The sequence below is a fragment of the Zophobas morio genome, unplaced genomic scaffold, assembly GCF_036711695.1.
Source record: "Zophobas morio isolate AGI-343-1 ecotype UQ-CSIRO unplaced genomic scaffold, CSIRO_AGI_Zmor_V1 ptg000044l, whole genome shotgun sequence".
NCBI classification, from domain to species: Eukaryota; Metazoa; Arthropoda; class Insecta; order Coleoptera; family Tenebrionidae; genus Zophobas; species Zophobas morio.
The window spans coordinates 6,224,190-6,237,085 of NW_026972149.1; the positions used below are offsets into that span (position 1 = coordinate 6,224,190).

At 38.4% G+C, this 12,896-nt stretch overlaps 2 protein-coding genes and 1 long non-coding RNA gene across 4 annotated transcripts; 2 read left to right on the forward strand and 1 right to left on the reverse strand.

Annotated features, from left to right (window-relative positions):
- Positions 1–719: 719 nt before the first annotated feature.
- LOC135141876 (arginine kinase) lies at positions 720–4,355 on the forward strand. 2 transcript variants are annotated; one of them, XM_064073446.1, is made up of 4 exons: positions 720–855; positions 1,818–2,180; positions 2,453–2,628; positions 3,148–4,355. In XM_064073446.1, the coding sequence occupies exons 2-4, from the start codon at positions 2,125–2,127 to the stop codon at positions 4,047–4,049; spliced, it is 1,134 nt and encodes a 377-aa protein (XP_063929516.1). In that variant the 5' UTR covers positions 720–855; positions 1,818–2,124; the 3' UTR covers positions 4,050–4,355. The 2 variants fall into 2 exon arrangements, with proteins under 2 accessions (XP_063929516.1, XP_063929517.1); XM_064073447.1 differs by lacking the exon at positions 1,818–2,180 and having other exon boundaries at positions 723–855.
- A 1,463-nt stretch (positions 4,356–5,818) lies between these two features.
- On the forward strand, positions 5,819–11,300 carry LOC135141911 (uncharacterized). Its single transcript, XR_010282427.1, has 2 exons — positions 5,819–7,315; positions 8,786–11,300. It is a non-coding gene; the product is annotated as an uncharacterized LOC135141911 (long non-coding RNA).
- Positions 11,301–11,480: 180 nt separating this feature from the next.
- Positions 11,481–12,770, reverse strand: LOC135141910 (zinc finger Y-chromosomal protein 2-like). Its single transcript, XM_064073496.1, has 2 exons — positions 12,725–12,770; positions 11,481–12,673 (listed from the first exon to the last, which is right to left on the reverse strand). The coding sequence occupies exon 2, from the start codon at positions 12,663–12,665 to the stop codon at positions 11,631–11,633; it is 1,035 nt and encodes a 344-aa protein (XP_063929566.1). The 5' UTR covers positions 12,666–12,673; positions 12,725–12,770; the 3' UTR covers positions 11,481–11,630.
- Between the last annotated feature and the right edge of the window lie 126 nt (positions 12,771–12,896).

The following is a 12,896-nucleotide window of genomic DNA, read 5'->3' on the forward strand; positions in this document are numbered from 1 at the left end:
CGGTAAAGTGGGTTATTTTTTTCTATTTACATTTTGAATGAAGTCAAAAAATATTGTTATGTAACGGATAGTAAATTTTCTTCGGTTCCTTTGATTTACTACGTTCATGGGTATAAAAATAAAGGTCTAAAAATACAGAGTCCGTTGTTTAGCGTCCGTTACGTAAGGTCTTTCCAACAATTCGCAATAAAAATCCAATCAATTGATAAAAAATCGGTTCTATGCATGATCGAGCTGAATTGTGCACGCTGCAGGAGGATAATAAATTCCGACCGTTCCGATGACGGGAAAGTCACGAAACGTTATCTAATGTTTTCGAAAAATCGAATTTTCCGATGGGAAACATGCGATCCTATTTATAAAATTGGTTCTAGCGAAGCTCGGAACTAAATTAGATATCTTATTAGCTCGATTTGGTTTCCGTTATCACGAGTCATAACGCGTTCGATACAAAGGTGTTTCGGTTCTTATCAGCGAACTCAATTTTTTGATAACACAACGGTAAATGTAATTAATTGCCCCTCGAACCTTGAAAATGACGTTTTCTGCAATTTAAAATCGCAAAACGAAGTGTCAAATCCCCACCTCGGAGGCGGGGATTGGATTTTCTAAATAGATCCGTCGGTTAATTCCTTAAAAAAAATAAATTTTCAAGTTCACTATCGAAAATTTAAAGTGGTAGGTCGGGCAAGAATACGTTAGAGGCAACGATTGGTTCAATGTAATTCTGTAAACCTGACGTCATTGGGGTGGTGGGGTTGACACCAAGACCTCTTCTACAACGGGTACCTACTCATAAACTCATAGTCGGTTCATTCTTCAGAGAGTGTGTTTCAAGCCAGACCTTTAACTAAGGTGAGCCCTTATTGTAATTATACAACCGGTGCTTCCCTTTTCGTATCTTTTATACATCCACACGCTAATCGCCTCCTTCTAACACGAAAAATTTTCGATTTTTGCTTGGTTTTCCCGCAGTGCACTAACGAGACACCTTGTGTCGAAATTCCATCGATACAGGGCGAATCCGACTAACAGCCAGTTTTTTTAAGTGTTACGTAACATTGGGCGTTCGGATTGCGACCCTCCGTTTCGAGCCGGACGCTCTATCGAAAACGCCTCGTCAATTATCCAATAAACTCAGTTAACAGCTCGTTTTTATTAGTGACTCATTGTACGTAAGTTAAATTGTTCGACAAGTACGTGCTTTCATCATACATTTTCGAATTAATCGCGAGTTCGCGCCAAATTCAACCGCGTTAAATTCGAAATTTCGCAGTGGGAAATACGTTCGTACACCACAGATCGGGCTTACTAGTGATGTAATTGTTTGTTTAAAGCTGTTGTTTGCTTTCAATCGAATTAAATAGGTTGTGGGCGCGAGTCCCGACCGCTATGCAACCCAAAATACGCGCCTATTGATCCGCGAAGTGCACGAACTGGGGCTTCTATCGAGCTGCAAATGCTCACCCCTTTGTTCGCCCTTTTCATTATTCACGACGATGCAAATAATCGGATCACAGCGACAATGGGCTGAAAATTAACAACAATAAGAGAGCGCGACAGGATTATCATTATTTCGTGGGAGCTGGAGAACTGCGCGGAGGGGTTCGTGATTTGACTTCTTGAGTAGAGTGTAAACTGGCTGTCTGAGCACATATACTCATCCAAGTCGCGTTTGTTTGTGTTTGCTCGATTTGCCGATGCCGCGGTGTCTGCCTGATTTGGCGCGCGAGATAAATGGTGGATGCGCCGGTTTCATGCCGCCGAATTTAGGTATTTAGATTTATGTCTATTCGAAGAGTCGATTTTTGTTTTAGATAGGGGTAGGTGTCTTACGGGTGGTCAAGTCTGGGGACAATTATTAGAGACACGCAATTGGATTGGTCGTCTGTACGCATAGATATGCGTTTATCGATCTGGTAAACTGCGCCCCGACTATCCCGTGCTCGAAGTTGAGTTCAGTCAGAGCGGGAAGCGCACGGTGGCGATACGACGATCTGAAGACGGCCGTTTAAACGCGTTATTGAAAAGGGCGGCGTCCCAAACCCCATGCCGTATAGTTGGTCCATCCACTTAGTTGTAGTGTTCTTAGAGTGTATTTTCATTTAGCTAGATCGAAAAAAAATGGGAGGTTGCGCATCTAAGGAAAATTCTAAAAAAACGAAAGAGGATGAATCGGGGTTTGTACTATTCGTACTGTTGATGTCATGCATGGGTCAATAGCACCGACGGGTGCGTCTGGATTTAAATGGGAGCTTTGTGTCTTGTCTTGTTCCGTGTCTACTTGCTACCTCAAGTACGCAATCTAAATTCTTCGCACTATCATCTTCATTCACTTCATCTTCTAACTCTCTAACTCATTTCATCTACGACTCTGTCTAAACTAAGTCACGATGATTATCAAAAGATGGATAGCTTATGCGCGCTACTTTAATATTTTACAAACTTTTAGAAAATCTACCATGGTTGACGCCGCCGTTTTGGAAAAACTGGAAGCCGGTTTCCAGAAATTGGAAGCCTCTGACTCCAAATCCCTCTTGAAAAAATACCTCACCCGTGAACTCTTTGACAGCCTGAAGACCAAGAAGACCTCCTTCGGCTCCACCCTTCTCGACGTAATCCAGTCTGGTAAGCAAAAAAACCACGCGCTCGGAAACACACCCACGTTTCGACTTTTCCCGCACGAAAACTTATACATGAATCGTTTTAGAACGACGAAAAAGCTAAAACTATCCCTAATTGGCTCTTTTTGTTTCTAAAAGGAGACGATCGGTGATAGTTGTCGTTTCGTCCCGCGCGCTAATAATTCGGTCCGTGGTAATTGCCGAAGTTTGCAAAACTTATGGATTTGAAAAAGTCCCTTGGCCGAATCTCCCTGTCGCGCTAATAACTTCGTCCAAAGTAATTGTCTTGAGGCGATGTCATTCTCAGTGTCGGACCGGACCGCCGGGATTCACGAAATTTCCCGGGGGGCCAACAATAAATGAAGCCGGTGCGACAAAAAATAAGAAAGAATTACGAAAGTCCCAGTTTCTGGTGTGTCCAAACAAGGCGAACCCGTCAGGGCTATTAATACTACTTCCGAATGAAGATGTTTTAAGAATGTCGAGTTTCCGATTAAGAACGAACACCGATGGTCTGTTCCAGGTTTGGAAAATCACGACTCCGGCATCGGCATCTACGCCCCCGACGCCGATTCTTACGCCGTCTTCTCCGACTTGTTCGACCCCATCATCGAAGACTACCATGGTGGATTCAAGAAGACTGATAAACACCCGCCCAAGAACTGGGGCGACACCAGCATTTTCGGCAACTTGGACGCCGCCGGCGAGTACATCGTTTCCACCCGCGTGCGTTGCGGCCGCTCTTTGGACGGCTACCCCTTCAACCCCTGCTTGACCGAGGAGCAGTACAAGGAGATGGAGCAGAAGGTGTCCTCTACCTTGTCTGGTCTCGAGGGCGAGCTGAAGGGCACTTTCTATCCCTTGACCGGGATGAGCAAGGAGGTGCAGCAGAAGCTGATCGACGACCACTTCTTGTTCAAGGAGGGCGACAGGTTCTTGCAGGCTGCTAACGCTTGCCGCTTCTGGCCCAGCGGCCGTGGTATTTTCCACAACGACGCCAAGACCTTCTTGGTTTGGTGCAACGAAGAGGACCACCTCCGCATCATTTCCATGCAGATGGGAGGCGACCTGGGACAGGTCTACCGCAGACTGGTTACGGCCGTTAACGACATCGAGAAGCGCTTGCCCTTCTCGCACAGCGACAGGTTCGGCTTTTTGACCTTCTGCCCTACCAACTTGGGCACAACTGTCCGTGCCTCTGTCCACATCAAGGTTCCCAAGCTGGCCGCCAACAAAGCCAAGCTGGAGGAAGTCGCCGCCAAGTACAACTTGCAGGTGCGCGGCACGCGTGGCGAGCACACCGAAGCCGAGGGTGGAGTCTACGACATTTCCAATAAGAGACGTATGGGTCTCACCGAGTTCGACGCCGTTAAAGAAATGTACGATGGCATTGCTGAAATCATCAAGATCGAAAAGGAGTTGTAAACCCCGTACATTCTAATTATACGTGATTCATTACTTATAAGCAATGATACATTATTTCAGTAAGTATATCTTATTTGCCAAAGTACCAGTGAATGCTTATATCATTATTTATAAGGTGTCAGGACTTGAGTTAGTGTATTCAATTTCTAGTCGACATTGTTTCAAATGTGAAAAATTCATACAAACTAAAAAACATTGGATCTTTCTTTTCTTTATTTATTTATTTTTAATGTATGTAAAAACGAAGTATTATTTTAAAAAGCAACTGCAAATTTATTACATTTAATAAAAGACCTCCAATGTTTACATCTGCATTTTTTTTTCCACCATCACCATGTCACGAACCACCTCAAAATGGGTTCAAAGTAACAAGCAATAGTGAGTCACAGTGGCCACGACACGTCTATACTCACCACCCCTAAACGGGTTCAAAATACCAACCAATAGGCAGTCAGTCATACTGACATTTACCTTTTCGTCATCCGCCATACCAAAAATTAAACCACTTATCGTTGGGGATGGCCAATCAAAAGCGAGGACAATCCCACCGTTCACCACAAGAAGAAATCGAAAGTTCAGATGGCACACCCACCCCCTGCTCCCTCGTAACTCATTAAAAAGAGTACTTTCCACTTTCCGGTTGCAGCTAATTAAGTAGACTCGGTTTATGAAATTGTTTACTAAAATATATCAAATGCTCGGATAACTTCATTAAAAGGAAGGTAAACACTCAAAACTAAATTAAATAAAATTAGATATACTTTGAAATTCGAGGGGGAAAGCAACAAATATTGCTGTTTACAAGGGATTTTCAAGGATTCTCAAGATCCAACCGGATTATTCTGTGCAAACAAAATCAATCCAATTATGACGTCAACCGCAGTCGTCAAGCAATTTTCAACTTTGTCGTGTATTTGTGGTTGCCTGGTTGCCGAGACGAGAGCATAAATAATAGAAGTCAACAGTCATTTAAATTTAATACGTATTATTTACATTCGCGAAGTTTGCCTCGCAAAATCGAATATCGATTTGGGAACAGCAAAGTTTAAAGTTGGGAAAGAAATTATTGAAACCGATATCTCAATTACAATTAACTTTATTACGGAAAATTTTACAGGGGAAATTAAATTAATTCGTCAATATCGACCAAAATACCGCTCAGACTGACAACTATAAAACTTTTTTATATTATTTGCTGTTCTAATGATTTTTACGATCAATTAACTACACAATCAATAATCAATTTATCATTTATAGAATTCGATCTAATGCGCTTGCTTAGTTTGAGATTTTTCAGATTTTTTAAGATTCACCTCTTTTTAATCATTTATTAGGTATAGCTTCAACGAATCGTGAATACGTAATAAAATTACGTCAGCCTTTCTGTCACAAAAAACAAAAAACGAAAATTTGCCGGCTACTGTACCTATAATAACAGACGGACTATACTCGATAAACATCAAAATAAGTAACGAAGAACAAGGTTATTATCATTACAATCAATATTTTAGTAATGCATTTTTAATTTCATCTCTTCAAAAATAGTTAAATATAATCAATACAATTGTTTGCTAGATTTGTGCTACGCCTACACACTTATATTTATAGCCGAGGTACTGACATAATTTCATTATTTTAATTATTGGGAAAATATTACCAACCATTTCGACCAACTATTTTTGTATCTTAAAAGCAAAACACTATAACGTAAGCTTCACTAATAAAATTAACGTCATAAATCAACTGATATGCTCTTAAAACGTTTATTAATAGAACGATCAAGAGCAAAAGGATGTTAAAAAAAATTCGACGAAATTTAATTATAACCCTTTGTGGCACATGAAAAACCAGGACAAAGTGCAACCCCTTGTTTTGAGGTGTAAATATTAACATAACAATATTTATCTCCGCGTCGGTACAAAGACTTAGAGAAACGCTTGTAATTAAAAAACACCCGAAAAATTGTGTTAGCTGACGAATCCGACACCTTTTCACCCTCCCACCCTGTCTGGAAAAATGTCTCTTTTAAATAACGTAAAAGGAGTCAAAACCACACCTCAGCCCATTCAAAAAAATTCATGACGTGTCTCAATGTTTTAATGTTTATAGTGTGACGTGGTTCAATTAAGTGGACAGATGACAACCTTCAGAAAATTGATGACGCCATATTAAAAGATTGTTAAACATATTCCAGCCTACGTGTTCAAAATTTTAGAAAATGTTAGTTTCATTTCATTTTCGCTATTTTTTTGTGGTCTACATTGTCGTATCCCGGTTCAAATTAAAAAAGCGCGCCGCGGAGGAAGGACAAAAGCGCGGTGTTGCCAGACGTGGCTACTTTTTAAAGTAAATAAAGCCTAACCCTAATATTTTAAATACCCACCATAATTTTCTGCATTGTAGCCTTCAATACTTATACATCTTTAAATATAATCGTGAAGGGTAACAAATCTGAAGCCCATAAAATACAGTAAATTATCTGTTCAACAAAACCCTGATATTTTACGGCTCTTCATCATCCTTACGATAGCAGTTGAAGACTTGTGCGGCACATGTAGGTACTTGTTCGCGATACAAAAATCTTCATAGAAATAGTTTTTATATTGCATTAAAGGCCTTCGTTTCTTTGATGAAAAATAAAAACGAAAAAACGTTCTTTACTTTTTGGGCGAAAATTATAACTTATTTTGGCTTGTAAAAAGCTAACAATGTAGATATTATTATTGCCCACCCGGTTATTAAATTTATTTTTTCGTTAAACTATCCATTTTTTGTAAACGTAGGCACCCAAACATTTTCCTTCATCCAGAACGAGTCAAAAAAGTGTATGATTTACGACAGGGTTAAGAAATTTGACAGATTTAAATACCTTGTTGAGAAAGTATGCAAATGAGGTGACCGTAGTGTGTTCTACCTGAAGGTTGTGGAATATTAACCCAATTTCAGACTAACGAATAAATGAGTTTAGAAAAGTTGGCGACTTTTGGCTACTTTTTGAGAAAATGTTGGCGACTTTGATAAATCGAAGTCTGGCAACACCGCGGAGACTTGTTGCAGCACGTTGTTAAAGGTGGTACCATGGTACCAGTGGTACTTTTTCTTTATGTCTCGAAGTCTGTGTACTGTTGTGTGTGCTTTGTCTTTTTTATTTTCAGCATTGTTTTCACCTGTGTTTAGAGATTTCCACCGATCCAGTACTTGCCCAGGTGCGACGTTTTGAAGAACGCTGTGATAGGTGTTGGTAAGCGTGAGATCGGATTCAACAGGTATGTATTAAATACATTTTCTTCTTTTTTGCATGAGATTCGGTACTTCAACTGCATGTTTTTCTAAACCCACCGGGTGTTCGATTTTTAATGGGCATTTTCACAAGGACGCTCTCGAACCGTTCGCAAACATTTTACAACTTAATTTTGAATCTGCAAAACCGAATGCTTTGAAATCTTGCAGATGTTTTAAGGTTATAAAGAGCATAATAAACTTGTAATTTATCATTCCATTTATATTTTTTGGATTTACGGATGTGGGGAATGTCGGGATATGTGGGACGGGTTACTTTGCTTAAATCATTTCAATGCATTTATAGCTTCCATCGGCGTCCTGTTTATTAATATCAGATCAATTCTTTAATAAAATCCATAACTTTGGGCTGGTATCCTGACCACTGGACCACGAGGCCGCTTATCTTTCTCCGCCTACCAACGTGTTATTGTGCCGCCACGACTTCTTTGATAATATCACATAAATTCTTAAATCCGCGATATAAATGTGGCTTAATTAAATTAAGTTAATTATTTAAATTAAATATTATTGCTTCCTTTGCAGCCTTTTCCAGTTTCAAGGTTATTGAATTGAATTTTAGTTGAATTTTTAGACAGACAAAGAAAAATTTGGTAAACGGAGAATGAGTCCTGACTAAGTGAATTTCATGAAATCTGCTAGCAAAAACTTTTATCTGAACAAACTTATCACTGTTAAATTGTGTTAGAATCAATTAACGATTAAAATCCTAACCTAAACTGTGAATTTACAAACAATAAAACAAATTTACACTACGCGTTAGCGTCGGTCGAAAATCCGCATATTTTCGCTTGGAAAAACCGCAAGAATTAGCTACGCGTGTTGGACAAACTGCGGCGTCGTCGTCGTTACGATTAATTCTCTTCCTTTTTTCCGAACTACCAAACCAACTAAACTTAACCTAGCTAACTCACCACGCGGTTTTACCGAGAGCTACCGACTACCCAAGAAGAACTAAACGTGCACATGGTTGCCTATGTTTAACGATTTTCTTGATTGAATTTTTTTTTTAATTCAAATTATTGTCACTCGCGGTATTTAAATTAATTGTATTTGGAATTGTAAACTGAATTTGATTTGATAAAGATGGAGGGGTTTTGCAGTTAGGAAACTACGACCTCTAGGACTAGTTCATAGATTTTTCCTTCTCTCAAAGGAGGAACCAACTTTCGGTCATTTGCGTGTTCTTGTGATATATATTAATTTCATTTGACATTCAAACACACTTGTTGACGATCACCGTTCATGGCCACTTTTTCAAATTTTCGCGGGGTGTTCAAATTTTGTCAATTTTTGGCGGAATGTTTGGGTTGCTACAACATTGAAAAAGCGTAAAGTTCGAGCTAGAATGACTTAATTGGCTTTCAGCGTGCTTAAATCGCCTCAGTTCCGAAAAAAGTCAATTAGGGTGAATTTCCATGTTTAAACTGTTTCAGGTTGGGCGTAAACGGTCCGAAGCTCTGAAAATTGCTAGGGAGATCTCCCTTGAATAAATATATGCCTTGCTAATGCCGATGATTAATGCAAGGAAACGCCGAAAGGGAGCTGTAAACAGTGGAATCCAGAATGTTATAAGCCGAAAAATGAAGATCTCAGAGACGGCTAATGCTGTAAACACACTAACAGTGGACACAATTTAGTAGGTTTTGAATTTATTTACACTTTTGTAGAAGATGAAGACAAAAAAAAGTAGTGAAATGTGTATATTTATTAAAATTAACAAAAATAGAAAAACGTAAAGTAAACAAAACAAAATAAAATAAAATAAAATTCTCTCAATTTTTAACTACAACGTACAACTATTAAAACATTGTAGCTTTATTTTAACCTATCTAAATTTGGTTGATGCCTTCACCTGGAGATTAAGCAAGTGAGTGTTTCTTAGCATGTACTTTTAACTGACATGGGAACAAGTATTTAAATTTGCACTTATCACACTGATTCCATCTAACGTGGTTCCTACCCCTATGTTTCCGAAATTTGTGCACATTTAAAGTTCCTTTTTGTTTAGTTTTATATGAGCAACTATCGCACTGGAACCAACGTATTCGACCTTGTTCGTGTTTGCTACTTATATGAATCTTTAAATTCCCTTTATATTTAGCTTTATATTCACACAAATTGCAGCTATACCACAGTATCTCGTCGTCTTTTGAGTGTTTCGAAATCGTGTGTGACTTAAGATTTCTCTTAGTTTTAGTCTTGTATGCGCATATCTCGCACTGGTACCACTCCATTTCCTGTTCTTCTAAATGTTTCCAAATTACGTGCCTTTTCAAACCAAGTTTGTTTTTGAAAACTTTCATGCATTTTTCACACTTCTTCGACTTTAAATTCGTACTTTTCGATTTTCTAGAGCCTCCTGTTGCTGTAAAATTTGCATATTCATGGAATTTTATGCAATGTCGATACCAGGTTAAAATAAAGTGTGTTGCAAATGGGCAATGGGTGCAAAAATAAGTTTTAATTTTAATCTTATCTTGACTTTTGTTCATTTTGCGGCTGTGAAATCTCTGGATGTGTCTTTTTAGACAAATGGTTAGAGTTGTTTGGAAGTTACATTCCGTGCAGTGATATATTTCGATGTCCGTATTTTGACAGTTGAAACGTGTTAGGGCTGTACGGTGACGCTTCACATGGTTCACCATTAGAAAAACGGATGTGGAGAAATATGGACATCGCTTACAATTATGTATATTGTGTGAGGGATCAACCTTTTCGGCAAATTTTGGGGAGTATTCCAAGTACATTTTGTTTCCTTGAATCCACTAATTGTTAAATACTTCTACTTCAGTAATTATTGTGTTTTCTTACCTTAAGTTTTAGAGAGCATGCCCAATCCCAACACCATAACACCATTAGTGCAACTTCCGGAGTACAGTTGACACCACAGAATAGAAGTAAGAGATTGGTGTGTGTAGTTCAGTAGTTGACTTTCCTCGGCGCTACTAGTCTTTAGTCACCAGATTGGGTTAGTTAATAAGGAGTATAAGGGGACTTATTTATTTGAAAACTACTAGTAGAGAGAACCGTGGCACAGATAAAATTGACGTCATACGTAAAGCGACACAGTAGAGCGTGTACAGAGTGTCTATTGAGCAAGGTTCCGACTGGTAAGCAACCTGGAGAACTTTATTCTATTCCAGTTCAACTGCGTGCTTTTGAAAGAGTACACGTCGATCACATCGGACCTTTAATTACAACTGAAAACGACATACATATACCTTAGTCCTCACAGATGCATTAACAAAGTTTGTTACAATGTATCCAGTCGAGAGTATCCGAAGTAACGAAACCATACGGATGATACAAAGATTTATAGATACTTAAGGAGTTCCGAGAAGAATTAGTTGAGACAGAGGTACGTGCTTTACGTCGGAAGATTTTGGCCAGTGGTGTGAAAGTTTACCCAGCAGAGGAAGTACAGAAAGAAATCCGCAACAGAATCGAAGTGGACCAAAAGACACAGAAAGCAAGAAACGATAAGAAGAAACTTCAGGGTGTTCACTATGAAGTTGGCGATATCGTGGTAATTGCAACCTATAGTCATCAAAGTTTTGCCGAACGACACATCGGGTGAAAGTGAGTGCGCGAATAAAGGCCTGTTCCGACCAAAAAGTAGTTGTAGTGATCTTCCAAGAAAAAGAAGTGGAAGACCGACTGGACAGCCGAAGCATTTGGATCATTACGATTTAGAATAGATGTCGTGAAACATGTTCGTTGTATTTGTATTCATGTTTTAATTGTTAGAATGTAAGAAATTTTTTGGAAAATTAGTTTAAGTTGAATTTGTACGAACCGCTCCGCTATCTCAGGATGGTCGAGACTGTTAGCTTGTAAGAAGCGTCTAGGGAGTTTTGCGGAGAGAGGTTGGTTGGAAGGAGATGGCGAATGGCGGAGAGTTTGAGAGCGTGAACTTTTGGAGAAATAAAGTACTTGTTTTTGTTTTAAGAGTGTTTAAATTGGCCGAAATTTTAATCCCAGAGACGGCTAGTGCTGTAAATACTCTGATAGTAGACACAATTTACTAGGTTTTGAATGTCTTTACACTTTTGTACGACTGTTAAAGATGAAGACCAAAAATATAGCGAAATATATTTATTAAAATTAACACAATTCGAGAAAACGTAAAGTAAACAATAAAAAAATCATCCATTACTAGTACTAGTATAACATTCTAATTTTATTTTATCATAATTTTTCTTATCAGCTTTGGCATTAAGATCATTTTATTGAATAACCACTACTTATCTAAATTTGGTTGATGCCATCACCTGGAGATTAAGCAAATGAGTGTTTATTAATTATATGGAGTTTTAGCTGAGATGGGAACATGTATTTATATTTGCACATACCACACTGATTCCATTTGACGGAGTTCTTATCCCTATGTTTCCGAAATATGTGCATTTTTAAATTTCCCTTTTGTTTAGATTTAAATGAGCAATTACCACAGTGATACCAACGTATTTGACAGTCAGTTGCAAGTTCCCGAAATGTACTTCCTTGTAGGTGTTTTACACTTATATGAGTCTTTAAATTTCCCTTTTGTTTAGATTTAAATGAGCAATTACCACAGTGATACCAACGTATTTGACCGTCAGTTACTAGTTTTCGAATTGTACTTCCTTGTAGGTGTTTTACACTTATATGAGTCTTTAAATTTCCTTTCTGTTTAGCTTTGTAATGACACAAATTGCACCTATACCACACTATTTCGTCTTCTTTTGAGTGTTTTGAAATCGTGTGTGTCTTAAGATTTCCCTTAGTTTTAGTCTTGTATGCGCATTTCTCGCACTGGTACCACTGCATTTCATGATCTTCTAAATGTTTCCAAATTACGTGCATTTTCAAAGTTTCGTTGTTTTTGAAAATTTTCATGCATTTGTCACACTGATTCGACTTTAAATTCGATTTTCTGGAGCCGCCTGACAGTGTAAATTTTTCATGTTGATGGGAATAGATGCAATGTTGATACCAGTTTAACACGAAGTGTGTCGCAAAAGGGCATTTTTTGCAAAAATAGGTTTTAATCTTGATCTTATCTTGCTTTTTGTTCATTTTGCGGCTGTGAAACCTCTGGATGTGTGTTTTTAGACAAATGGTTAGATTTGTTTGGAAGTTACAATCCGTGCAATGATATTTTTCGATGTCCGTATTTTCACAGTTGAAATGTGTTAGGGTTGTACGGTGACGCTTAACATGGTTCACCATTAGAAAAACACATGTGGTGAAATATGGACACCGTTTACAGTTGTGGACATTGTGTAAGGGATCAACCGCCTGGGCAAATTTTGGAGAGTACTCCACAGACATTTTGTTTCCTTAAAACCACTAATTGGTAATTATTTCTACTTCATTAATTGTTTTCTTACCTTAACTTTAGAGAACACGCTTAACCCAACGCCATAACCCCATAAGTACGACCACAGTACGACTTCTGGAGTACAGTTTACACATAAGTTTACTGTACCAGTGGTACTTCATTGAGTAATGTTTGAACCATGGTGTAAATATATGTAATTAAAAACAAAAACAATACAAATT

Coding starts and splice junctions, on each gene's coding strand:
- LOC135141876 (XM_064073446.1), top strand. CDS start 2,125: ATGGGAGGTTGCGCATCTAAGGAAAATTCTAAAAAAACGAAAGAGGAT. Junction 2,181..2,452: donor ACGAAAGAGGATGAATCGGG/GTTTGTACTATT, acceptor ACAAACTTTTAG/AAAATCTACCATGGTTGACG. Junction 2,629..3,147: donor TCTCGACGTAATCCAGTCTG/GTAAGCAAAAAA, acceptor GGTCTGTTCCAG/GTTTGGAAAATCACGACTCC.
- LOC135141910 (XM_064073496.1), bottom strand. CDS start 12,665: ATGTCTGTGGAGTACTCTCCAAAATTTGCCCAGGCGGTTGATCCCTTA.